The sequence below is a fragment of the Curcuma longa genome, chromosome 3 (assembly GCF_044706935.1).
Source record: "Curcuma longa cultivar G26 ecotype Majalengka, Jawa Barat chromosome 3, ITB_CL_G26_1.1, whole genome shotgun sequence".
Lineage (NCBI taxonomy): Eukaryota > Viridiplantae > Streptophyta > Magnoliopsida > Zingiberales > Zingiberaceae > Curcuma > Curcuma longa.
The window spans coordinates 17,601,608-17,627,410 of NC_133863.1; the positions used below are offsets into that span (position 1 = coordinate 17,601,608).

The following is a 25,803-nucleotide window of genomic DNA, read 5'->3' on the forward strand; positions in this document are numbered from 1 at the left end:
AGAAAAGTTTGGCCGATGCATCAACGAACCACCACTATACGAGATGGAGAACTTCGAGATGTGGAGGTTGGCAATAAAAAATCTCATCCTAATATGCAATTATGACAATTAGCCGACATTGAAGAAACCTTCTTCCCAAAGATCAAAGGATGTACACGTAATTAAATTTTTATGAAATAATTTACCTAATGAGATTTTGTGCTGAGTAGGTAAGTGTGAAAATGCTTATGATCTATGGATCTAGTTGATCAAGCTTCACAGGAATCCATCAAAACTAGAAGATCAAGTCGAACTCGAGTCTGAGTTGTCAAGGGTCAAGTAGGAGATAAAAAATAATAATTTTAAAGTTAATTTAAAATAATATATAATTTATTTTAAGTGCAGAGTCGTGTAAATTTACATGCTTTAGATTCTTCTAGTTCAAATCATGATAAAAAAGTGATATGCATGCTAATTATAATTCAATTAATTTGAACAATTCATTAATTCAAATGTACTTAATAAAAATAATTTAATTAATCAAAATACAATTAATTTGAATTTAATTAAAAATAATCAATTTAATCAAGACTTTGATCATATGAATCAAAATCTTGATTGGATCAATCAAAGTGATGATCCATTTAGTCTGTATCTTGGTCGAAACAATCAAAATCTTGATCTGATTCATTAAAAAATTAATCTAAAAGATAAACTAATTAATATGAATTTAATTAATCAAGATAATCATCATTTGAACCATTCAAATTTAATCAAAGATTTTAAGAATTTTCAAAATAAAAAAATAGTTTTCAAAATTATAAAAATAATTTTTAAAATTTTAAAATACAAAAAAGAAGTTTTCTAAACCTAAAATTTGAAGAAAAAAAATCAGAAATCAATTTTTAAAAATTAAATTTTAAATTTTAAGAATTTAAAAAATCAAAATTTAGATTTTAAAAATAAAGAAAACAAGATTTTAAATTTTAAAATCCAAATTTAAATTTTGAAAATAATAAAAATAAAAAAATTTCAAGTATTTTATAAAAAATAGATCGTATCCTCCAACTATAAAAAAGAATTAAGATCTCATATATTCTTCATGTACTGAGCTAACGTAATTTGTAATTTTCCTTTCTCTAGATGAGAATTGATAATTTCCTTCTGAGTGAGGATAGTATACTTGTTTGATCCGCTCTACTATATTATTATTATTATTATTATTATTAGTATTATTATTAGTTTAATAATTAAGGGGTACACATTTCATCCTACTAATTTTGAATGTAAACAAATTTCCTTTTACTTGTCTATCCAGTAAATTGAAGTCGACTTCTAAAATATTCCTCTATATCTAGATTTATTTTACCATTATATCATATTTGTGAAGATACATGAGCTACATACATGTCTCCGAGGTATGGTTGAGTTGGTTACTACAAGACAGATTTATTGAAGTAGACAAGGGTTGAATCTCGACGAAATCGAGACAATGCTTTCCCCGTATAGTGGTGTCGACCATGTGGAATCGCTGGATGATGAATTCTACTTTTTGCTGAAAAATAAGCTACATACATACTTCAGCAAAAAAAGGTGGAATCCATCACTCCAGCCGCCCACACAGTCAACCTTGTAGGATTAAGGTGGACCGGCTAGAAGGGGGGGGGGGGTGAATAGACAGATTAAGAAATAAAGAATAGGCACTTGTCTTTTTTAAACTTGGTTACAACTGGATAGTTGCTTCTAAGACAATTGAAGTTTAACTAAGAAGCTCCTTTAGGCGAAGAAGTCTTTACAAGTTAAAGTACATAGACTTAGAGAGAGTTTACAAGCAAATTCAATTTCTAACTCTAAACTTCTAAGCCTATTTATAGCCTTAGACAGTTGATCTTGACCGTTGGTCGTAGATGGGATTTTATCCTAGCCATTGATCCGTAGATAAGATCTTGATTGTTGATAAGAGATAAACTTAAATCTCAACCATTGATCAAAGATAAAATTATCTTTGATGAAAAATAAATATTTATCGATTAATAAGGTTGAGTTTTATCTTCTTTGATTAAACCTTTGGTCAGTTCAAAAACTTTTATCTTCTTTGATTAAACCTTCGGCTAACCTTATCCTTTAATTGTCTTTGTCTCGAAGCAATCCTTTAAGCTTGAAGAGATAAAGTTTTCCTTTTCTTTTTATCTTCATAGCTTCTCAAGGACTTTGTTTGGTCTTCAAAGTCAAGTGTCAACCTTTGACTTGATCAAAGTTAACAAGGTTGACTTTTATAGAATGATGTTTGGGTGATTTCTGACCAATCGGAGTTAGACTCACCCGAACCCAACTCCGACCTTTCGTCCCTCGAGCGTACTTCTTCCCGGCTTCTCGTCCCTCGGACGTCGCACACGTCCGTACTCTTTGCTCTTCCGCACCCGCATACTGAATCCGTCGGCTCACTTCCCCGCGTAATCCTTCTCGTCCGCTACGTATTACGCTCGACTTCATCCATTCCTATGTTTCTACACACTTAGCAGAGATATCAAAACAACAACAGGACCTAACTAACTTGGTTAAACATTAAAATCGGGGCACCAACAGACCCCACGACCATTTATGAAGAGATAAATCAAGAAGCTACAGTTTGACCATTACAGAAGAGGACATTGCATTCGATCCTTATCCACTTCAGCAAATTTATCTCGTGCTAACCAACTCAGCCACATACATATATACATTGTTGGCATGACCATTGGTGGTTTGCGTTTGGGGTAAATTAGGCTCTCAACTATTTAAGCTCGGTCCATACCAATCGCTATAATCATTGGTCCAAATTTATAATTCAACTGAAAATCAGATCCAGCTCATACCAACAAGACACCCTAAATTATTGTCGATATATCGATCTAATCTCCACCCAACGATTACAATCTTCCCTCTATCTTATACAAATTATTTTATTCTTACTAAACAAGTATTATTCAATCTAATTAATTATTTCATTCATCATTTTATCTCGTTTAACGCTAATCATTGTACTAACCATCCAATTAAATCCAGCCGACACCACATTACTTTACCATCGCAACGCCCGACCGCGGAGATTAAGTTGCTAATTACTAACTAACTACTACAAGGACACGATAACTGACCCAAGCCTACCCTATCACCTCTCGCCACGTCACTACCTATCGCAGGGCTACGCTGCACGACGCCTCGCTCTCCTCCTCCTCCTCCTCCTCCATCCACCGCCACCATTCTTCTTCCTTCTTCCGCTTGCCTGGTCACCGCCGCCGACACCGTCCCTTTTCCGACGAGTTTATTCGCCGTCGTCGAGTTGTATTCTCGGAAATTGTCTCTTCTCCTCTCTTATTACGAGCATGAAGCTCACTGGTTGAAGAAATATTGGTAATTGTTAAGTTGATAGGGTTGATTTCATGGCGGAATCGAAGCCTACCTTGAAGCCGGAGCTGCAGAGGCCGCCCGGCTACCGCGACCCGACGGCGCCACCATCGGCCGCTCCGAAGCCGCCTCCCCGGCGGCGGCCGCTGCCCCCGTCTTTCCGCCAGCCTGGGAAGCCGCTGCCTCGCCGTCACCGCTCGCGGCGCTCCTGCTGCTGCCGCCTTTGTTGCTGGGTCTCTTTGGCGGCCCTCCTCGCGGCCGCGCTCGTCGCGGTCGCCGCCGGGCTCGCCTATCTCTGGTTCCAGCCGCGGCTTCCCTCCTTCCGCCTCCAATCGCTCAACGCCACTCGCCTCCGAGTCGCCGACCAGTCCGACGGGACCTTCCTGGACGCGGCCACCACCGTGGGGATCCTCTTCGTGAACCCTAATCGGAAGATTGTGATCGAGTACTGCGACGGGGAGGCGCGGGTGACGGTGGCGGACGAAGACGGGGACGTCGACGTCGGGGTGGCAGCGGTTGCGGGGTTCGAGCAGGGGAGGAGGAATCGGACGGTGGCGCGCTTCGAGGCGGCGGCCAAGGCTGTGGCGGTGGACGAGGTTGCCGGGGGAAGGATCAGAGAGGGGTACAAAAGCAAGGAGGTGAGGCTCGGGGTGAGTCTGAGGACGAGGATGGGGCTCAAGGTGGGCGGTATTCGCACCGGGAAGGTGCCGATCCGGGTGGGGTGCGGACCGGTGAGCTTAAAGCAAGGCTTGAACGGTGCGGTGCTCCCCCTTTGCCGCTTCTCCTTGTTCAGATGGTATGCTCTGTAACCTTTTTCAAATTACTATTCCTTCTTCTTACTATTCGCCATTGTTTGCACTAAATTCATGATCCCTTCTCTTTAATGTTGAGCTTTCCAAACATCTTGCTACAATGTTGAGCTAGTATCAAATTCCAGTTTCTTTTCTTGCATTGAGTTGGCTTTAACCAGTCCTAATGATTGACATGTCAAGCTTAGAGCATATCTACCTGGTCACCGTTAGAGCTTGTGTGATTCTGTTTGCAGCAAATTGCATGATATTCAAAGAAAGTGAATTATAGTTTTTGTTTAAATGAGAATTTGTTCATAGCATGAGAAATTGAGGCTGAGAACATTGCACATGGAACCGACAACATCATAAATTTGAGTTTGAAGATAGGACGTATTATGTTTCTAAGATGATAGAAACTTGTGTGCATACAAAATATTTTCTAGCCTAAGGCTATTGCGCATACTTGTAGAAAAAATTATATCTGTTTGGTCAGGTTTGGTTTTGAATCTATCTACCCGTGTGATATAGACCTAAGCTGAATCTGCCTTTGAATTCCTAGTATGAATGTAATTGTTTGATCATGCTGTTGTAATGGAATTGTTTGTGAGACTTGTAGTGAAATCAGTGATAATTCTTATCTTGTCTATGGTTCTTAGCAATTCCAGCTCTACCTTTTATCTGTTAGGTGTGTGGAGTGTAGACATGTCTTATTGCAATTAGCATAATAAACATCAAGGCAGATTTTCTATTAAATTATCAGTCATACCAAGTTAGCGGTTAGTTTCAACACCGGTTGATATTGTTCCTTTCTGAATTCTTTTTCATGCTGACTTGAGATACTACAAAACCTTGCTTAGGTCCATTTTTTGGTCTTCAAATCTAACGAGCTAGTATATCTTGAATATGATACTGATATCATACATTTAATCTGTCAAATTTATCTGCTCCGAAATAGTCGCCTAATCTGATTATGAAGTGTAAGTTTTTCTCTGACTAGTGAATTTTCTCTTCAATTGGGAGGCAACTTTGTACATAAGCATGGATGAGATGGTGTGATCAATATGTTTTTGAGCCCTGGGGCTTCTTGTTTCTTGAATCTTCATTCCTTACATTTTAGCTATCCTTGAAATAAGTTTATTTCAACTAAGAGCTACATTCTTCTTGGAATTTTATATCTATTCCTTTTTATTGTGCCAAGAATAAACAGAATTGTGTCTCTATAATTGACATGCTGCCTTGATTAAAAAAAAGATCTTCTATTAGTTGGATTGAAATATATAATCTGTCTGCTATAGTAGATATGAGAAATGCGAGAAGTTACATGAGTAGCTTTGGTTTAGCCACATACGTGTAGTCTGTTCTTTTCTTTTGTTAGCTAGAAAGGCATGTACATTTCTTTTGATAAAAAAATGATACATCTTTTTTTTTTCAAGGAGGCAGGTACATTCTTCAAAAATATTCTTAATAAATCAAATAATCTAGAATGTGCTCATGATTAACTCTAGTTCAGGTAGCACAAGAAAGCTTGAGCCAAAATTTTCAACATGCAATTTGTTGACAGCAACTTCTTAATGGCAACATAACATTTTATACACTATTAACTGTAATTCTTCGTTGAAAAGAATGATTCTAGACTCACATAATCAATGGTCTACTACCAATCATACTTCATATTGTGGAAAGATTTACTATTCTTCTTTGTGTTCCACAATTTCAGGATTAATCTGCACTGAAAGATTCATACCTTAAAGTTTGAAGCAGACGGATTGCTTTGCTGTTGCTGTATAGCAGACTCCTGTTTTTTTTTCTTCCATTTATAAGCACTGGCAGAGGACTGCTGAGCCGAGTTCAGCTTCAAGTTCTTAAAGTCACAGTGATCTCGCCTCAATTTATTTTCCGAAGAGCTTGTATTTATACAAATGATCTTTTTTCTACATGTAAAATACATTGATACTCGTATTAGATTCATTGAATTTGTGGTTAGTGAAACTTTTGGCTTTTAGTTTTCCAAGCCGAGCTTTTGCATCTACAAGGAGAAAAAGCATAAATAAAAAGGTTCATTCTCATGTGAAAGCATGCGGGGAAGAAAGAACTGCTCCCACAAGGAAAACAAAATAGGATTATTGTCTTGTGTTATTTTTTAGGGAAAAGCTATAAATTTTTTGTCCTCATCATTTCTTTAGATGGAAATAATTTTTCACTCTTTTTTTGCAATTTAGGTGTTTGGGCTTTGCTCAACTAATCCAAGATAAGATGGTCTTTTTCTTAGTTAGCCTACCAAGTAAATCTAGAATATAACTTATGCACACTCAGAAGTTGACATCTAGAATATTCATCCTATTTGAGATTTGAACTATAGTTTTTGTCTAGTATTCGATTAATTTCAACCTATCAGAACTTTTTTTGTTCAACATTCGACCAACCTTGACTTATCGAGGCTTTGCATTACCCAACATCCAGTCAACTTTGATATGTCGGGACGTTGTCATTGCCAAACATCTGATCTTCCTTAATCTATTTGGACTTTTCATATCATACCTAACATTTGATCAACCATGACTTGTTAGGACTTCTCTTATTCCCAAGTGGTCGGTTCTTCATAATCCATTTAAACTTCGCTTCTCATATCAAATATTCGATCCTTTATGACTCATTTGGGCTTCACTTTTCATGTTAAGTGTTCAATCTTCCATGATTCACTTGGACTTTTCTTCACATGCCAAGTGTCCGATCAATCATGACTCACTTGGACTTTTCATCTCATGTCAACTCCCTGTTGCGACTCGACTACTAAGTGTCCGATTAACCATAACTCACTTGGACTTTCCTCTTGCCAATTCCCAATTGAACTTCCCCATCATTAAGTATCCGATTAATTTTGACATACTTGACTATCACTCAACCAACTACTAGATTGCTCAAACATCGAAACTCAATATGAATCAGCTTGAGACCAGAGGTTGATTACACCAACACCGAATTCTCCTTCTCTTGAATCAATGGGCACTTCTCCTTGGGATCTTTCTTCTATGTTGGTGAAGGAATTTTGTAGAGTTCGATCAAGTTTGTCCATAGTTCATGGGTTTCCTTGTACTCACCTACTTGACATAAAATATTTTTTGGTAAAATATTAGCTAAGATTCTTATTACCTTTTTGTGTGCTTGAAGTCCCCCATGTTCATCTTTTGGAGCATCAGATGCCTCCATCAATGCTAACCAATTTTCCAAGTCTATTTGGAGAAAGATCTTCATTTTCTTTTTTCAATTTTTGAAGTGACCCAATTCGAATTGTGATGGGAATTGAGTGTCGTAGATGAATCTGTCTCTGAACTCCATCAGCTCTGGTGGATTCTCCTTTCTTCTCCCTCTAGTGCTATGCTTGAAAGGGCAGTTAAGCCTCTTCACAATCACCTTCTTTGATACCAATTATAGAATCGTATAGTGCGACTAGAAGGGGTGAGTAGGCATGTCTCAATTTTGATATTCATTAGATTGTTTGTCTCTACACTTTGTTAGTTTGCAAGTAGAATATAAAAAATAGTAAAAAAAAATAGAGACAACAAAATTATCACATATTTTATGTGTGTCAGAATCTCCAATTCCTACTCTATGACCTATGACCTTTTACTGGGTCAACCCTAATAACACCATTTTCTTTTCTCCTTTTTGGACAAAAGTAGAGAAACTTTTTACAATTCTATATTTATATAACAAATACAAGAAAGAAAAATAAAAAATACATGCAAAATAATATAAAAATATGAATTAAAAATTGTAAATTAGAAATTAAAATGAACTTGTTTACTTCTTATCCCTCTTAAATAGGTCATGGAATGCAACAACATTGTTCCTAAAATTAATACAAGCATTGGTGGTAAAATCTCCATGATATCATCTCATATAAGCTTTCTACTTGGCCTAGTTAACTATATGTACTTTTTTAGTCGAATAATTGCCTTAGTTGACTAGAATTAGCCACATAGATCACTACGTCTGATTTGGACTTGTTCTTCCATTGATTGACTTTCACTCATCACTTTAATTGACAAGACAAGATAAAATTTTAGATTGAATCTTCTGTTGACTAAGTCTTTAGTAGACTATAATATCACTTTTAGTCGAATAACTATCTTAGTCAACTAGAACTCTAAGTTTTTATATATAAATATATATATATATATATATATATATATAATTTTCACACTTGAAGATTCAAATTTGAAATCACCAAGTTAAGAGTCTTGCATTTTACTAACTAATCTAGATAACTTATCAGTCAAACACATATATTTTTCAAACATATCATTCAACCAATTCAGCCACATATTAACCTTTATCAGTCAAAAATTTACCATTGCAAAGTGTCTCAAATTACTAGGATTTCTCATGCCAAGAGACTCCTCGTCTCTAGAACTTTACCTATTGCCTAGCCTCATCATGAGGATTTCAACTTATCCAACCTCACTACTAGGATTTCTTATGACCCAACCTCACTACTAGGATTTTCACTTGTCCAACCTCACTATCAAGATTTCCACCTGCCCAACGTTGACTCCTCTAAGACTTCCACACCTACTTAGAGTTCACTCGTTTAAAACTTCCACACTTACCTAAAGTTCACTCCTCTAAAACCTTTATGTTTATCTAGAGTTCATTCTTCTAAGACTTCCATACTTATCAAGTATCTAGTCATCTTTGACCTACTTAGACTTCCTTACACGTGCCTAATCTTAGTTGTCAGGACTTCCTATCAACCAAGTATCTCTAGGACTTCAACACTACATCTACAACCACTTAACATATTGCTCAAACATTAAAATCTTAGACCATGGTCAACCTTGACCAGTTGATATTCAACCATGACTTAGGGTTAATTGCATCAACAGACTTGACTTTAGATGTGGTGAAAGTTAGGGGAGCCAATCAATTGGTGTATGAGACCCAATCGACTATTGGATGAGAAAATCATACCCCAAGTTTACTGAATTTATGGCTTGACCAATAGACTAATGATTGTGGATTAGTTGACTACTTGCTAAAACATTGAATACCCTATGTTTGGAATTTATAATTTGACTAGACTAGTAATTGAAGACTTGACTAGTGGTGAAATACCATAAGTTATTTTTCTTGAGGTATTATGGAGTGGAGCAGTTGACTAATGATTAAGACTATTTAGCAAGCGAATAGAAGGCTTGCTAGTCGACTGACCCAATCAATTGAGGTTCATTTGGCTACAAATAGAGGGTTTTCTAGTTGACTAAAATAATCGACTCAATATTGATCAATTTGTTAATGGTAGATTTAATCGACTGATGCTACAATGATCAATTCAAACTCATCAAAGATAGAAGGCTCAATGTTAGGATTTAGATTAAATATTATGGATCAATGGTTGAAAACACTCAATTGATGGTTATAACATCAACAAAATGGTAGGATTTGAGGAGAAGGTTATAAAAGGAGTTCGAGTGGCTATAAAATACATCAAATGCAAACAATGCTCACTCTATCATTCTTTTGAGCTCTATTGGAAACCTTCTTTGTCTCTATATTATAAATCACATTTGTTAAATTTTAAGAGATTTTTCTACCTTTGGTGCTATTGAGAAGGAGAAAAGATAGAGCTTCTCGAGAGTAATCCACCTAGCAGATCATAAGTCATGGACTAGAAGTCTACGAGCCATTGAACTACATTAAACTACCTGTGTATTCTAGTATGCTTTATATGTTGTTTCCTTGTTATTTTCACTGCATTTTTTCTTATAGAACACTAACATCGGAGGAAATGATATTCACCACCCCCTCTACTACCACACTAACACAATCCAACAAGAGAACCCAAGGGAACCACACCCTTGATATTGAAAGGTAAGGTCTACACTATTTGCTTTGCATGCAACGCTACCCTTAATCAATCAACTAATCTTTACCCTTAATCAATTGGGTCATCAACTCTAACTCACAAACACTCATTTCTTGATTGAGTCCATGCCTTAGTTAAAGTTTACTTGAAACCTAAAATACAAGTCACACATAGACTTTGATAACTCACTAAGAGTTTACCTACCCAAAAGGCCTCAACTCCATGTCTTCCTCATCTTCAAAGAGTCTCACCTTTGGGAATTCTTCATCTACTAGAAGTTTAACCTCTAGGATTTCTTTGTCTACCAGAAGTCTCACCTTTAAATAGGGATACAAATGAACCAAATGCTCATGAGTAAGTTTAATGTTTAGCTTAATAAGAGTTTGTTTACATTCATTCAATATATACATCAATTAAATGAATAAGTTTGAACAACTTATTAAATTAAATGAACAAGCTTGAATACATATGTGTTCATCTTATTAAGTGAATTATTCATGAATAATTTTCTAACAATGTCCATGAACAAAGTGTAGGGTCTAAAGGATGTCTGTATCTCCACAATGGCATGATATTGTCCACTTTGGGCCTAAGCCCTCATGACTTTGCTCTTGGGCTCTTCCCAAAAGGTCTTATTCCAATGGAGATACTTTTCATCCTTTTAAACTCATGATCTTTCCCATGTGTTTTAGATGTGGGACTATGTTTGCACCCTTGCAACCCAACAATCCCCCCCTCAAACAAAGGACCACTTGGAAGCTCCCCTACCATTTCTCATGGTCCGGCTGCCATGTCCTCATGATCCGGCTGCCATGTCCCTCATGGTCCGAGCCTCCCCTACTTCCTTTTTTTCCCGAGGGTCCCCACATGGTTAGATCTGGATCATGGCTCATCCGGCGGTTAGTCCGGTGAAGAGCGGCCTCGCTCTGATACCAATTGTAGGGTCTAAAGGATGTCTGTATCTCCACAATGGCATGATATTGTCCGACTTTGGGCCTAAGCCCTCATGGCTTTGCTCTTGGGCTTTCCCCAAAAGGCCTCATTCCAATGGAGATACTTTCCATCCTTTTAAACCCATGATCTTTCCCATGTGTTTTAGATGTGGGACTATGTTTGCACCCTTGCAACCCAACACAAAGTTTATGAGCTATGTCTATCAATAAAGTTCTTATTAAACTTATAAATAGACAAAGAAGTTCTCAAAATGAATAAACAAACTTGTAATATAAAACTCACTAACCAATTAAAGCATAAAAATATACAAGTTTCAAATAATCAAACAAGATCAAATTGAGAGTTTGATAATAATTAAATAAACCAAGCTTAAGTCAAGTTTCAATAAAGCTTAAGGTCATAAAAACAAACAAACTAATTTCAATGATATGATTCATTTTAGACTTGACTTTGCTTAGTTTGAGTACCTTATCAAATAAGCTTGAACAGTATAAAATTGGGCTCTGTTTAGCTTGTTTACTAGTCTATCTTCAAAAAATTTTCGTCTGCTAAGAATTTTATATTGATGCAAGGAGCACTAGTCTGTCTATAAAGTTTTGATGTTTGACAATGTACCTAGGTCTGGTCAATTTGATCAAGGATTAATCCAAACAGAACTTGATGTTTGGATGTGAGTGAAGTCTAGTTAGGTCAGTTTGACCAGAAGACTAGTGAGAAACCCTAGTTAGTTGGACCAGACAAGAAAGTCCTAATCAAGTTGACTGGGAAAGGAAAGTCCTAGTTGGAGGCTAGGCAGAAAAAGTCCTAGTTGAAGGCTAGACAGAAGAAGTCCTAGTTGAAGGCTAGGAGAAGTCCTGATGAGTGAAGTTGGGCAAGAAGTCATAATTGGAGGTTAGGTAAGGAAAAATCCAAGCAGGTTAAGGGTGACCGGATGTTTGGTTGATGAGAAGTCTACCTATGGAAGTGATTAGTTCTAATTAGAGGTTAAACAAAGAAAAGTTCAAATAGGTCAAGGGTGACCGGATGTTTAGAAGGTGGAAAGTCTACCTATGGAAGTGACTAGTCCTAACTGGAAGTTAGGTATGGGTAAATCTAGTAGGTTAGACCTACAGGGTAAGACTTAGATAAACCTAGTAGGTCAGACGGACTACAGATAGACTTAGATTATTTATTTATTTGCATGTTAATCTTATAGGAACCAAAAGCTGAAAGCAAGACTGAAGAAGCATATAAGAGGAGCAAACCGAAGCAGTCGAACTAAGTCCAGTGTCAACTCGGGCCAAATCCGAGTTGAATGGATCTGAGCGTCCAGATGTTACTCTAAGCGTTTGGACAATCCAGACACCCTTGGATGATCCAAGCACTTAGATAAGAAAGAATCGACCCCGATAGATTGACAAAACCGAATCAGGATATGATCAGTCCGGATGCTAGGATAAGAATCCAGGCGCCGGAAGCGTCTATATAAGGAGCCTCAATGTGGAGCACTAGCACAATCATAATTCTCCATACTCTTCATCTTACAGTGCTGTTGAATGCAAATGGAGCTAAGCTCGTGTGATCAAGGAAGCTCCAAGAAGGGTGTGTTACCCTCAAGACTTCCGGATCGGCCTCTACACAATTGTTTGGTTTTTTTTTTTTAGTCTTACATTTTGTATTTCATTATAAGTATTATTGGACTATAAGACAGGTTTCTCCGTCTCTGAAAAAGTTCTAAAAAGGAGACTATTAGTGGATAGACATCTTCCCATGCATAGACCTTGAACGTACTAACCCTAGGAGTTAAGAATCAAGTACAATTCGCATGTCCCTGTCGCTTTATCTAATTCCGCTGCTAGTCTCTATTAGTAAGAAAGAACGAACGACGAGCATTGTTCATCCCCCCTCTAGCACGCCCATCGGTCCTACACTTTACTTTAGATCTTCCTCATTTGTTGGTATTTGGTCATTCTTGCCCTATTGAGACTTCTGATTGTTAAGAATTTGATCATTTTTGACTTATTTAGGCTTCTCCATCCATTAAGTATCTAGTCACTCTTGATCTACTCGAACTTTTCCTCTGCTAACACCTATTGCACTTCTCTGATTACAAATAATATGATCAACTTTGGTTTACTTGGACTTCATTCATCCACTACATTTGCAATAACTTATCACCTATCCCACAGTTAATAAACTTGATTAGTAAAATATTCATGTAATCAAACCTTTTGTCATAACACATCAAAACTACTTAGTTAATCTTAGTCACTTATGTAGGACCATTGTGTGCAAGAGAGGGGAGGGGGGTGAATCTCAATCATGTTTTTCGATTTTGTTCATTCTTTCTTTCTATCAAGAGCGTTAATGGCAATAGAATATAAAATAGAAAGAACAAAGGACACACGTGATTTACTTGTTTCCCAACTTTCTAGGATTGGTACTCTAAGCCCTATGTACGAGAGGTCTGCCTAATAGTGCTCTCCTTAAACTTTTTCAGAGACAGAGAAATCCATTTTACAGTTCAATACAAGAACAAGGATATAAGATGAAGTACAAACAACTTGTAAGTTAACACAAACAAACTCTTGTGAGCTGATCCGAAAGTTCTGAGCATAACACACCCTTATTAAAACTTTCCCAGTAGCACGAGCAGCATCTTGTTGCTTTCTTTTCAAGCACTGGGAGGAGTAATGATGTAGAAGTCGTTATCCTGAAAGTGCTACTCGATGTTCCTTATAAAGATCCTTTTGGGTGCCCGGATCCCTTTCCAAGTGCCTTGGCTCGATCTAATCTGATCTACAACCTCTGGTCTTTATCTTCGTCGAGATTTATCCTGGTTTGGGCGCTTGGAACTAAATTTGGACACCTGGATTGTCCGGGTGCTTGGAACTAGATCCGAGTGTCCAAAGTCGGTTCGACTCAATTCACCCCAAGTCGACTTTGGTTCCCTCCAGGCTTAATTTGTGTGCGTCTGTTTGCTTCTGTCTACTTCCTTAGTTTTGTTTTCAGCTCTAGGTTCTTGCAAGACTTGCATATAATAAACAAGCAAACAACCTAAGCTTTAACTGTAGTCTGTCTGATCTACTAAGCTTTTCTAAGTCTTACCCTATAAGTCTAACCACTACAAAAAAATAACCCATCTGCGACGAAATCTAGGACGAATTTTGAAAAAAAATTCGTCCCAAACTACAAGAAAATTGCCATATACCCACGGTAAACTTTAGCTACGCATATACAAACTGTAGGTAAAGATAACATATAGCCACAGATATATGACACCGTCACTATAAGTTATAGGGACAGATATTAATACCGTGGCTATTGGATATCTATACCTACACTTATATTTTACTGTCACTATAAGTTTTAGCTATGCTTATATAAACTGTAGGTAAAGATAACATATAGCCACAGATATATGTCACCGTCACTATAGGTTATAGAGACTGTGGCTATTGGATATCTATACCTACACTTATATTTTACTGTCACTATAAGTTTTAGCTACGTATATATAAACTGTAGGTAAAGGTAACATATAGCCACGGATATATGACACTGTCACTATAAGTTATAGGGATAGATTTCAATACTGTGGCTATTGGATATTTATACCTACACTTATATTTTACTGTCACTATAAATTTTTTTTACTATGGGTATAAGTAGTATATACCTATACTTATAATTTACTGTCGCTATAAGTTTCATTGTTATTATAAATAATTTTTAATAATATTTATCAAAATAAATTATTTTAAATATTAAAGTAGCATATTAAATTATTTATGATGATAAATTGTATTAATAAAAAATCAAATCATAATATAAAAATATTAAGTGCAACCTATTTTAATTATTGGTATATTTAAATTTTTAAATAAAATATTAAGTGCCATTTATTGTCACTATAAATAGGCCATAAACTAAAACCCTAATTTGACAAAGTCAAAAAAATCAAAAAAATAAAAAAAATAGAAAATTACTATAAATAGTAAAAACTAACTTTGGAGGTGCGGACGGAGTACTAAATGATGTCGGATGGGTCTAAAAGTGGGCCAGTACGGGTTATACCATGTACCAAATAAAGGTCTCTGAAAGAGCTTCGAAACGCATCCGATTTCGTCTCATTCTGATTCCCGAGTCAAAAATTATGGTCCGTTGAAGTTCGACTTCTCAGAAAAAGCTTTAAAACACATCCGATCTCACTTTGCCGTCTCCCCTTCCATTAGCGTGTAATTTTTTTGCTAAGTTATCCCTTTTATATCTTTGACTCTATTTTATCAATTTATTTTAATTATTACTATCACTATTAGAAAATGATATTTTTTTAATGATATATAATTTAAAATATCATTATAAATAATATTTAACGATATCTATTAAAAAAGATTATATTTTTAATTAAAATATTATATAAAATTATTTATAATGATAAATCTTATTTTCTTTATACCCTATTTCCTTAATCTAAACCCTATTCTACCGCTCCTCTTCGCCGCTACCGCTCCTCTTCGCTATTCTCTAACCCGATTCTAAACCCTCATTCGCCGTTCGCCGCTCTCCACTCCCTTCGGTGTTCGCCGCTACCGCTCCTCTTCGCTATTCTCTAACCCGAAAACCATCATTCGCCGTTCGCCGCTCTCCACTACCTTCGGTGTTCGCCGCTACCGCTCCTCTTCGCCTATTCACCCGATTCTCTAAACCCTCATTCGCCGTTCACCGCTCTCCACTCCCGTTCGGTGTTCGCCTGCCGCTCTCCACTCCCGTTCGGTGTTCGCCGCTCTCCACGACGCTGCCCTTCGCTTTCGCCACTGTTGTTCACGCCGCTGCCCTTCGCTTTCGCCACTGCCGTTCGCGCCGCTGCCCTGCGCTTTCACTACTGCCGTTCGTGCCGCTGCCCTTCGCTTTCACTACTGCCGTTCGCGCCTCTGCCCTCCGCTTTCGCCGCTGTCCTTCGCTTTCGCCGCTGCTCTCTGGTTTGTTCAAAAATTACTAAACTATTTTGTTCTTTTCAAGTGTCTGGTATTGTGGACGTATCTGAAATTCTTTAAACTGGTAATGCATGATTGTAGCTATTTCTTATTGATCTGTATGAGTTAGAGTAATTTTGTTAATATATAGCTATTTCTTATTGATCTGTATGTATAGTAGGTTTAGAAATTAGAATATTTATGTTTACTAGGATCTGGATTCATTTGTTGTTTAATTTGAGGTGTTGTCTGAGCTTCATGATCATTGTTGGGTTTAGCTTGATTTAACAAAATTAGTAAGATTAATTGGTGTAAAAGGATATATTATTAAGACTAATTCACATTTATCTTGTAGCACTTCGATGGATTCTAGAGATTGGATGAGCGATCCAACCAAAAGAACAGAAGAATACATTCGGTTTCTGATCTTCACCTTTTCTTCAGTTTCTGATTTATAGATTTTTCATTCTTGTTCTTAGTTTATTTTCACAATCATTATGACCTTAACTTTTTCCCCCCCTTTGTGCAGAATGTCAAGACAGTTTTTGATGCTGCCATCAAAGTAGTTATTCAACCTCCCTCCAGAAAGAAAGACAAAAAGAAGAAAAAACCACGGCATAAGTGTTTACTAATGTAAGCATTTTCCTTTCAATCAAACATGCCAGTTTAACATGTATTTGCATAAGTAATAAGTTTAGTTTTGTTATATTTGATTGATTAATCATTTATAAAAGCTCAAGTGGTTAACAAAGAGATCAATCTTTATATTTATATAATTAACAATCCCCCTTCACTGTGGCTGGGTATGTTTCATTTTGACTGATTCAAATCCGACATATGAAATTCATCATCTCACAAGCAAAACTTGAACCCAATACCTCTTGCTTTGAAACAAAGTTGTATGATACCTTACTAAGGTTGATCGATTAACACTTATTCCAAAAGCTCAAGTTGGTTAGGAAAGAAATCAATCTTTTTGTCACGCAGCAAGTTTAAATTCACTTGGCACACATCATGTGGTTCTATGGTTCTGCAAGGATTATGCGGATTCATATTTTTGTCATAAGTTATCATCTTCATTTATGCCTTTGCATTGAAAAATAAACTTACTATTGCCACAGCAGGAACGTTTTAGCAGGAAGGAAACTTGTATGCTTCAAGTGAAAGCACGCTCACTGGTTAGTAAATCTTTCCCTTTCATGCTTCTATCGCATCAGATCAAGTTTGACAGTGCCGGAGTTCCATATATATGCAAACTGCTCAATCGTAGAACATAGGCATGTTAACTTTGAAGGATCGTAGATGTTTACTTACATGATTGGCTTTTGTTGTAATTAAGGCTTCCTTGCAATCATGATTGGTTTAAACTTGGAGCTTAACCTGAAATAGCATGTTGTCAATGAGTAGCTATAGTATGAATGAATTTGAGATTGTAAAGGCAAGATAGTTTGTATTAACTGTTATGTCTTGGAATCCATACTTAATCTTGAGAATATGGTTTTTGGATAATGTTATTTTGCTCCTATTATTGACAACTATTTTGTTTGGTTAGGGTCCACTACGGCTTGTTGCTGAGGAGGGTACATTCTTAAATCAAGGTACATTCTTGATTTAACTTAAGAGTATTCTCACCATCTTCCCTTATAATTATAGTTTCCTTTTTCTATATAAGAAATCAAGTGACTATACAACATGTATGTTTATTGTGGTTGCAGCTTGCAAGTTCTCCATTCTATCAACCTATCAACTTTTTCATTCTACATCATAGATTATGGTTGATTATATAATATTTTGATTTTATTTTTTGAAAGACTAAACATCCTACAACTTGCAGCTAAACAGGTATGCTAACATCAGATAAATTTCTTTTATATTTTGTTTGAAAAACTTGTTCTACATGCAATATAAAATTAACTTGTCTAAATAACACTGTATTAGTTTTGGCTATTAGTTTAATTAGTTTTAGCACTAATTATGACGAATTCCTTATATTGTTATCTTTGTTCAAAATTTGCATACTTTTTTATAGGTTCCTGATGCTTCAAGTAAGCCAAATGATCAAAACAATTCAGGATCTCAAAGTTCATGAAGATTATGAAGATAGTAGGTATTTAATTTGATTATTTTCATTAAGATTAAAGTTAATTTTGTTAAATACATTCACTTATATTAATGCTTCATTATAATTTAATTTACAGGTGATAACTAGAAGTGAAGGTGCTCATTTTGTTGATTGTTGGTGATTTATGTCTATCATATTTTGGCATTGTATTTTGTATGCACCATATATATGTACTTGGGGCATAACATGTTATGTACTTTTTTTAGATTTTCATGATTTCGTTTGTAATATTGATACTTGTAACTTTAGGATATGATTTATTTTTAATATAATTGGAGTCTTTTTTAAAGTGATTGTTATTCTTATATAAATTTAAATATATAAATTGAATTTTAAATTTTAATTTTTTATAATAAAATTGGTGGTTATAATCTATACCCACAGAAAAAATATCATGTGGCTATATGCTATACCCACGGAAAAAAGGCTATGGGTAATTATCTAGTCATTATTTGTGACGATTTTTAGTTCTGTCACTAAAACCTATAGTGACGGAATGAAAAATCTGTAGGTATAATTCGAGGCATTTTCTGACGGTAATGGATACCGTCACTATATGTTACACCCACGATAACAAAATCGTAGGTATAATTCATGGCATTTTGTGACGGTAATGGATACCGTCACTATAAGTTATACCCACGGTAAAAAAACCGTAAGTAAAGGCATATTAAATACGACGGCCATAGACGTCCGTGGGTATAGGTTTTTGAGGTCTATACCCACGGTTTTCATGTTTTTACCTATGATTTTTTACCGTGGGTATATGGCAATTTTCTTGTAGTGCTTTTTGATCTCATAGATTGATTGATTATGCTAATCATGCTATGGTTATGTCTTGTTTACATTGTGTTGGTTGTGCTCCTTGGCCCTGTATCCCTACCCGTATGTTGGGTTTTTGGTTGGTTTGTGTTTGTTGGTTTGACCTGCCTATGTCTCTGTTTTGTTACCACCATAGGAAGAAGTCCAAAGGAAATCCCTCTGGTGAGGGCTCCTCACAGTCTCCACCACCTCCTACCCGACCATCATCTAGACCTCAGCCTCCTACTGACGCTAGGTTTCCTAACGTTGCCCTCCAAGATCAATTTGCTAGATCCACCTTTCAGTTGATTCCTCCACGGGCAGTAGATAGCCAATTTATCCATGATCATTGCTTTTCTATTTATCAGCTTATAGAACATTATCAGCTATCATCTGTTGTGTATTGTGAGTGGACGATCAATGTTGATCGTCTCGCTGAATTCTACAACAACCTACATACCACTAACGGCATAAACTATCATATTGCCCGGGAACTTGACCGGAGAAATAAGTTTTTGCACGGGAGAAGTAAGATCTTGCCCGGCAAGGAGATTAACTTCGTCGAGAGACGTTTGGCCGAGAAGTAAAGCCGAGAGAAGTTTGTCCGGGAGAATGACAATAGCCTGACTTCTGAGAGGAGAGTGCTGAAGTGAGATCGTGCCCGAGAGATGCTAAGATCTTGCCGGAGGAAAGTGATTATCTGACCGGATAAGTATAGGCTTGAGAAGTCCTGGCCGGGAGAACACTAATGTTAGCCTGGACGAAGTGATTGGGTCTGATCAGGAGAGGTGAAGCCGGGAGAAGGTATTGCCCTTGGCCAGGAGAAGCCTTGGTGGCTCGGGGGAGAAGCCGGGAGAAGCTTACCTTGGAGAGAGCTTTGGTAGCTCGTCTCCGGAGTGGTCCAGGAGGAGTCTTGGTGACTCAGGACCGTGGAGCTTGGTGCTCGGGTGAGAATGGAGGAAGCTTTTGTAGCTTGTCTCCGAGATGGTCCAGGAGGAGCCTTGGTGGCTCAGGTCGGATTGGCCGGGAGCTTAGTGCTATGGCCGAGACAGGTCCGAGGAGCCTTGGTGGCTCAGGACCGGATTGTAGCTCGATCTTCAGGGAGCCTTAGTGGCCGGGAGCTTGGTGCGAATGGCCGGATGGTCCGGGAGAGCTTTGGTAGCTCGGCTCGGGACCGTGAGCTTTGGTAGCTCGATTTCAGGGAGCCTTGGTGGCTCAGAACCTGAGTGGCCGGGAGCTTGGTGCGAATGGCCGGATGGTCCGGGAGAGCTTTGGTAGCTCGGCTCGGGACCGTGAGCTTTGGTAGCTCGATCTTCAGGGAGCCTTGGTGGCTCAGAACCTGAGTGGCCGGGAGCTTGGTGCGAATGGCCGGATGGTCCGGGAGAGCTTTGGTAGCTCGGCTCGGGACCGTGAGCTTTGGTAGCTCGATCTCAGGAGGAGGGCCTTGGTGGCTCGGTCTCCTGATTCCTCAAGAGGAGGGCCTTGGTGGCTCGGTCTCTTGATTCCAGGAGGAGGGCCTTGGTGGCCCGGTCTCCTGTTTGGTCCGAGAAAGCTTTGGTAGCTTTGCTCGTGACCTGGACTTTAATGTTTTATCCATCCTTATACTATGTCCTTGTGCTGGAATGTTTTTAATGCTGCTTTTGAGTGTGCAGATATACAGGACAGGTTATGGAGGGAAATTCAAATGGATGGTGAGAGTTCCAAGGCGGGCTTTTGAGCTGTCTCTTCTGCAGGGAGAGTTCTGTGACAACGGACGGCAGCTGGTGTCAGAACAGTGCAGGGATCCGTTGGGCACAAGAACCAAGCAGAGGCTATAAGAGAAGCGAGAAGCAGCGCTGAGGGAAAAGGACTCACGCCTTTACTGTTGATCATCCTTGAGAGCTCAGAAGCGCCATTGCCAATCTTACGAGAGCCTGATCGTGAATCGAAGAAGAGGAAACAAGAGCAACGTCCTGTGTTTGGAGGAACAGGCTTGTGCTGCTAGCTGTTCTTGTTGGCTCTGTCTAGAGCAACGTCCTGTGTTTGGAGGAACAGGCTGAGCAGCAAGCGGTTCTTGTTGTCTCTGTTGTCCGGTCTTTGATTCATTGTATTCTCCTTGTCTTGAGCTTATCTTTGTATCATTTGAGACAATCTGTGGAGAGGTTCCTCCACCGAGAAGGAGAAGATTATAGCCGATATTTATCGGGGTCTGATCTGCCGAAAGATCGAGGGATCGTCCACCTTACGGACACGCCGAGGAGTAGGAGCATCATCTCCGAACCTCGTAAATACTTGTGTCAAGTGTGCTGATCTTCGTCTTCCTCTGATCAAGTTATTATTTCCGCTGCGTTAAACGAAGACGAAGGAAGAAAAGCGAAAAGTGTGGACGGCTATTCACACCCCCCCTCTCTAGCCGGTGTCCAAGAGATCCAACAAGTGGTATCAGAGCAAGGCTGCTCTGTCATCCGGATTAACATCCAACGAGCAACATCAAATGGCTATGAAGGAGGGATTCAGCACCACCAGACCCCCGTTCTTTGACGGATCAGATTTTCAGTATTGGAGAAGCCGCATGGAGTATTATTTGAAGACCGACATCTCCATGTGGTTTTCAGTAAAGGAGGGATTCACTCCTCCGAAGGATAAAGAAGGCAAGGAGCTTGACTCTTCGAGGTGGACAGCAGAACAAATACGAAAGAGTCAAGCTGATGCAAAAGCAGTGGTCACCCTTCAGTGCGGACTTAACAGAGACCAACTCACCAAGGTTGGTCCATTCACAAGCGCGAAGGATCTGTGGGACAAGCTGATCGAGCTGCACGAGGGTAACCGGGACTCTCGTGTAGCAAAGAGGGACTTGTTCCTGAACCAGCTGCAGAATCTCACGATGAAGGAAGGGAGACTGTGAGCGAGCTTCACGGAAGATTCAAAGAAATCATCAACGGCCTCCACTCCGTTGATGAGCACATCGAAAACCGTGATCTCGTCAGGTATGCGCTTAAATCTTTTCCGAGGAACGCCTTATGGTCATCCATGGTGGATGCGTATAAGGTTTCCAAGGATTTATCTACAGTTAAATTAGATGAATTTTTCTGTGAAATGGAACTGCACGAGCTTGCTAATAAAAAGCAAAAAGAGAAAGGTATAGCTCTGTGTGCAGGTGAAAGGAGCAAAGGAGGAAGGAAGAGGAAGGAGAAGAAGAAGAAGAAGAGGGCACTGAAAGCTGCAAGGGATGAGTCCTCATCAAGCTCATCGGAGGAAAGCACACACGACTTCGCTTACGTGGCGCAAGTACATTCAGACTCCGAGAGCTCCAGCGAGGAATCAAGCTCGACTTCATCATCTTCGGATGATGAAGAGGTAACATTAGTTAAATTACAGAAATGTTATAAAGCAATTTCATATCTTTCTACCATGCTTAAAAAGTCAAAAAATAATGTTAAATCTTTGAAGCATGAAGTAGAAAATTTAAGATCTGTTAGGATGAATGAGACTGATAACCCTCGATTAGAGGTTCTTGAAAATGAAAATGAATCATTAAAGAACCAAGTAGGAGATCTCAAGCAGTTGCTTGAGAAATTTTCAACAAGCTCCAAGACCTTGGACATGATCCTGAACTCCCAAAGGGGAGTATACAACAAGGCTGGGTTGGGATATCAATCTCAACTCAAGGGAGCTAGTTTTCAATCCCTATTAGCACGGACTAGTGATAAATCACATACTGCTAAGACTCGGATAGTTAGAAAGGGCATGACTAAGGCATGGGTGCCGAAGTCATACATTGTTGATGCAGTAGGACCCAAAGTGTGGGTGCCTAAGGCATCTATCTTCCGTGTCTAGTCGGCATCGGCCAAGGGGGAGCTCCCATCAACTTGAATGGTTGAAAGTGGATGCTCCGAGTATATGATCGGGAATGAGTATTAAATAAGATCATAGAAAATATTTCCCTGATCATTAAGGATTTTCATAACGGGGTTTAGTCTACAAGTATGGTTGGTGATCTATCACCGACTCATCTTCTAAAAAAACCCTGAGCCACCTTTCTACCGACATATCTTTCGGCTCAGCCAACCCCTTACTACAGCCGAGTAATTCCTTTTCTCAGCCGAGTTGTTTTTCTTCTCGGCAACTCCTTCTCCTTCTCGGCTTACTTCAATGGCACCTAGAAACCATATTGACCTGTCGTGCCATTTGTAATTCTTACCCGACTTGATCTGTATATCATTTGACCTATTCTGATAACAAAATCAATCAGTCGGATAAGGAGTTTTCTGTCGTCATCCAACACCAACTTCTTGACCCACATTCTGATCTTAATTAGGGGGAGAAATAGATATAGGGAATCAAACATTTATGTGGGAGAGTTAACCGGGAGGGAACCTCAACTTAAGGGGGAGTATGGTTGAATTCTTCACACTCCTCCCAGCCAAACCTTTCAGCCGACCATTAATACGATCTGTCTGACCCGGGAATCTTAGGGGAGAGATCTAGGGGGAGCACACATCAACATAGATGGTTGAGTGTATATTTCCCAAGAAAATGACCCGGGAAAACAATTGCATATTAAGAACCGAGTCAGTATTTTCCCTCAGCCGACCTATATTCTGTCTCGGCCTATTCATCTTTTATCTCGGCTTGCTTGATGTTGACAAGAAATCTTCCTCAGCCGAGTCACACAGCCATCACTCTCCAATCAGCCGAGCTGTTTCTTCTCTCGGCAACTCTTTCCCGACTTACTTGGTGATGGTAGCCTATAGTAACTCAGACATGGCACCTAGATACCATATGACCTATTGTGCCATCTGATAACTCTTATCTGACCCGGGAATCTTGAGGGAGAGATCTAAGGGGAGCAATCAAGGGAGAGAGATTGAGTCCGACTAAGGGGGAGAGTTGGCTAAGTTTAGTTGGTTAAGTTTAGAAAACACTCTACCCGGGCAAAACTTGCATATTTAAGGGGGAGAGGTGTTTAAGTTTTAGATAAGGGGGAGAGTTGTTTAAAATATTCTACCCGGGCTAAACTTGAATCTTTAAGGGGGAGAGGGGGAGATTTGGTTAAACATTCTACCCGGGCTAAAATGTGAATCTTTAAGGGGATAAGAGAATGATCATGAATTAAGGGGGAGTATTGTTACTTCCGATTCTTTTACTCATCCTCTATTATTAAGATAAAAAGGGGGAGTATTTTTATAATCCAAATTCTGATCCCCACAAACTCTTTTTGATGTTTGACAAAGGGGGAGAGATAGTTAAGTTTAGAAAAGAGACCTACCCGGCTAAACTTAAATCGGGTTGTCAAACAACAAAAAGGGGGAGATTGTTGATGCAGTCTGACCCGGTCAGACTTGAGTCTGGTCAGACTTGAGTCTGTTTTGTTGTTTGACAAGTAAAGTCGGATTAAATACAAAAGATTTAAGTTTACCCGGACTAGTTGGGTTAGGCGAGTCAAGTTGGGCTAGAGTCAAAGTTTACCCGGAATAGAATAAACCCTTGATTAATAAATGATTAATGATAATCAATGCATGTTTGATATTAATTAATGCATGCATGTTTGAATTGATTAATAATTCATTATAAGAAATAATTAAAAGAAAAAGGATATTAAGGTCATGTTAACAAAGTTATGCATGTAAAGAAAAAGCAATGCATGCATTAATCTCATTAAATATTCATGAAATTGCTGCATGAGCTCTGATTCCCATACGTTGCATGCACGTAAGGCATGCAGACAATCTTTAGTGGTAATCATTGATCGACCACTTGGTCGACCATGTGGTCGACCAACTTGGTCGACCAGCTGGTCGACCTTGGCCTTGGTCGATCAGTGGTCGACCAGCTTGCTCTGGATCGACCAGTGGTCGACCAGCTGCTTTGATCGACCACATGGTCGACCAGGTCCAGCGTTGGTCGACCAGGCTGCTTGATCGACCATGTGGTCGATCAGTTGGCCTGATCGACCACTGGTCGGGAAAATATGTCTTCGACCGGCTGGTCGATCTAGAGAAGGTGAAGGCCTGATCGAAGCTGGTCGACCAGAGAAGTCGACCAGCTGGTCGACCAAAGCTTGTCCGATCGAGAATGGTCGATCAGTAATGATCGACCAGCTGGTCGAAGAGTTTCTTGGTCGGAAGTTCAACAAGCGAGTTCGTATTGCCCGGGAACTTGACCGGGAGAAATAAGTTTTTGCCCGGGAGAAGTAAGATCTTGCCCGGCAAGGAGATTAACTTCGTCGAGAGACGTTTGGCCGGGAGAAAGTAAAGCCGGGAGAAACAAAGCCGAGAGAAGTTTGTCCGGGAGAATGCTTGGATAGCCTGACTTCTGTCCGGAGGAGTGTCTTAACCGGAGAAGTGAGATCTTGCCCGGGAGATGTAAGATCTTGCCCGGGAAAGTGATTATCTGATCGGGAGAGGTGAAGCCGGGAAGGTATTGCCCTTGGCCGAGAGATAAGAAGCCTTGGTGGCTCGAGGACTGTGATAGCCGAGAGCTTGGTGCTCGTGGGCGAATGGAGAGAGCTTTGGTAGCTCGTCTCCGGATTGGTCCAGGAGGAGTCTTGGTGACTCAGGAGCCGAGAGCTTGGTGTTCGTGGGCGAATGGAGGAAGCTTTTGTAGCTTGTCTCCGAGATGGTCCAGGAGGAGCCTTGGTGGCTCAGGACCGGATTGGCCGGGAGCTTGGTGCTGAATGGCCGGGACAGGTCCGGGAGAGCTTTGGTAGCTCGGCTCGAGACCGTGAGCTTTGGTAGCTCGATCTTCAGGGAGCCTTGGTGGCTCAGAACCTGAGTGGCCGGGAGCTTGGTGCGAATGGCCGGGATGGTCCGGGAGAGCTTTGGTAGCTCGGCTCGGGACCGTGAGCTTTGGTAGCTCGATTTCAGGGAGCCTTGGTGGCTCAGAACCTGAGTGGCCGGGAGCTTGGTGCGAATGGCCGGATGGTCCGGGAGAGCTTTGGTAGCTCGGCTCGGGACCGTGAGCTTTGGT

At 39.3% G+C, this 25,803-nt stretch overlaps 1 protein-coding gene and 1 long non-coding RNA gene across 2 annotated transcripts; both read left to right on the plus strand.

Moving 5' to 3' along the window:
• The first annotated feature begins 3,182 nt into the window (after window positions 1-3,182).
• On the plus strand, window positions 3,183-6,130 carry LOC141825346 (uncharacterized). Its single transcript, XM_074712731.1, has 2 exons — window positions 3,183-4,162; window positions 5,875-6,130. Exons 1-2 carry the CDS (start codon window positions 3,402-3,404, stop codon window positions 5,888-5,890), a joined length of 777 nt encoding a protein of 258 aa, XP_074568832.1. The 5' UTR covers window positions 3,183-3,401; the 3' UTR covers window positions 5,891-6,130.
• A 9,333-nt stretch (window positions 6,131-15,463) lies between these two features.
• Window positions 15,464-18,321, plus strand: LOC141822650 (uncharacterized). The gene is made up of 6 exons (XR_012601343.1): window positions 15,464-15,938; window positions 16,288-16,350; window positions 16,462-16,565; window positions 17,054-17,110; window positions 17,485-18,039; window positions 18,131-18,321. It is a non-coding gene; the product is annotated as an uncharacterized LOC141822650 (long non-coding RNA).
• Window positions 18,322-25,803: the final 7,482 nt, after the last annotated feature.

What these genes read in the sequence shown, in the direction of transcription:
- LOC141825346 (XM_074712731.1), top strand. Translation starts at nt 3,402, where the DNA reads ATGGCGGAATCGAAGCCTACCTTGAAGCCGGAGCTGCAGAGGCCGCCC.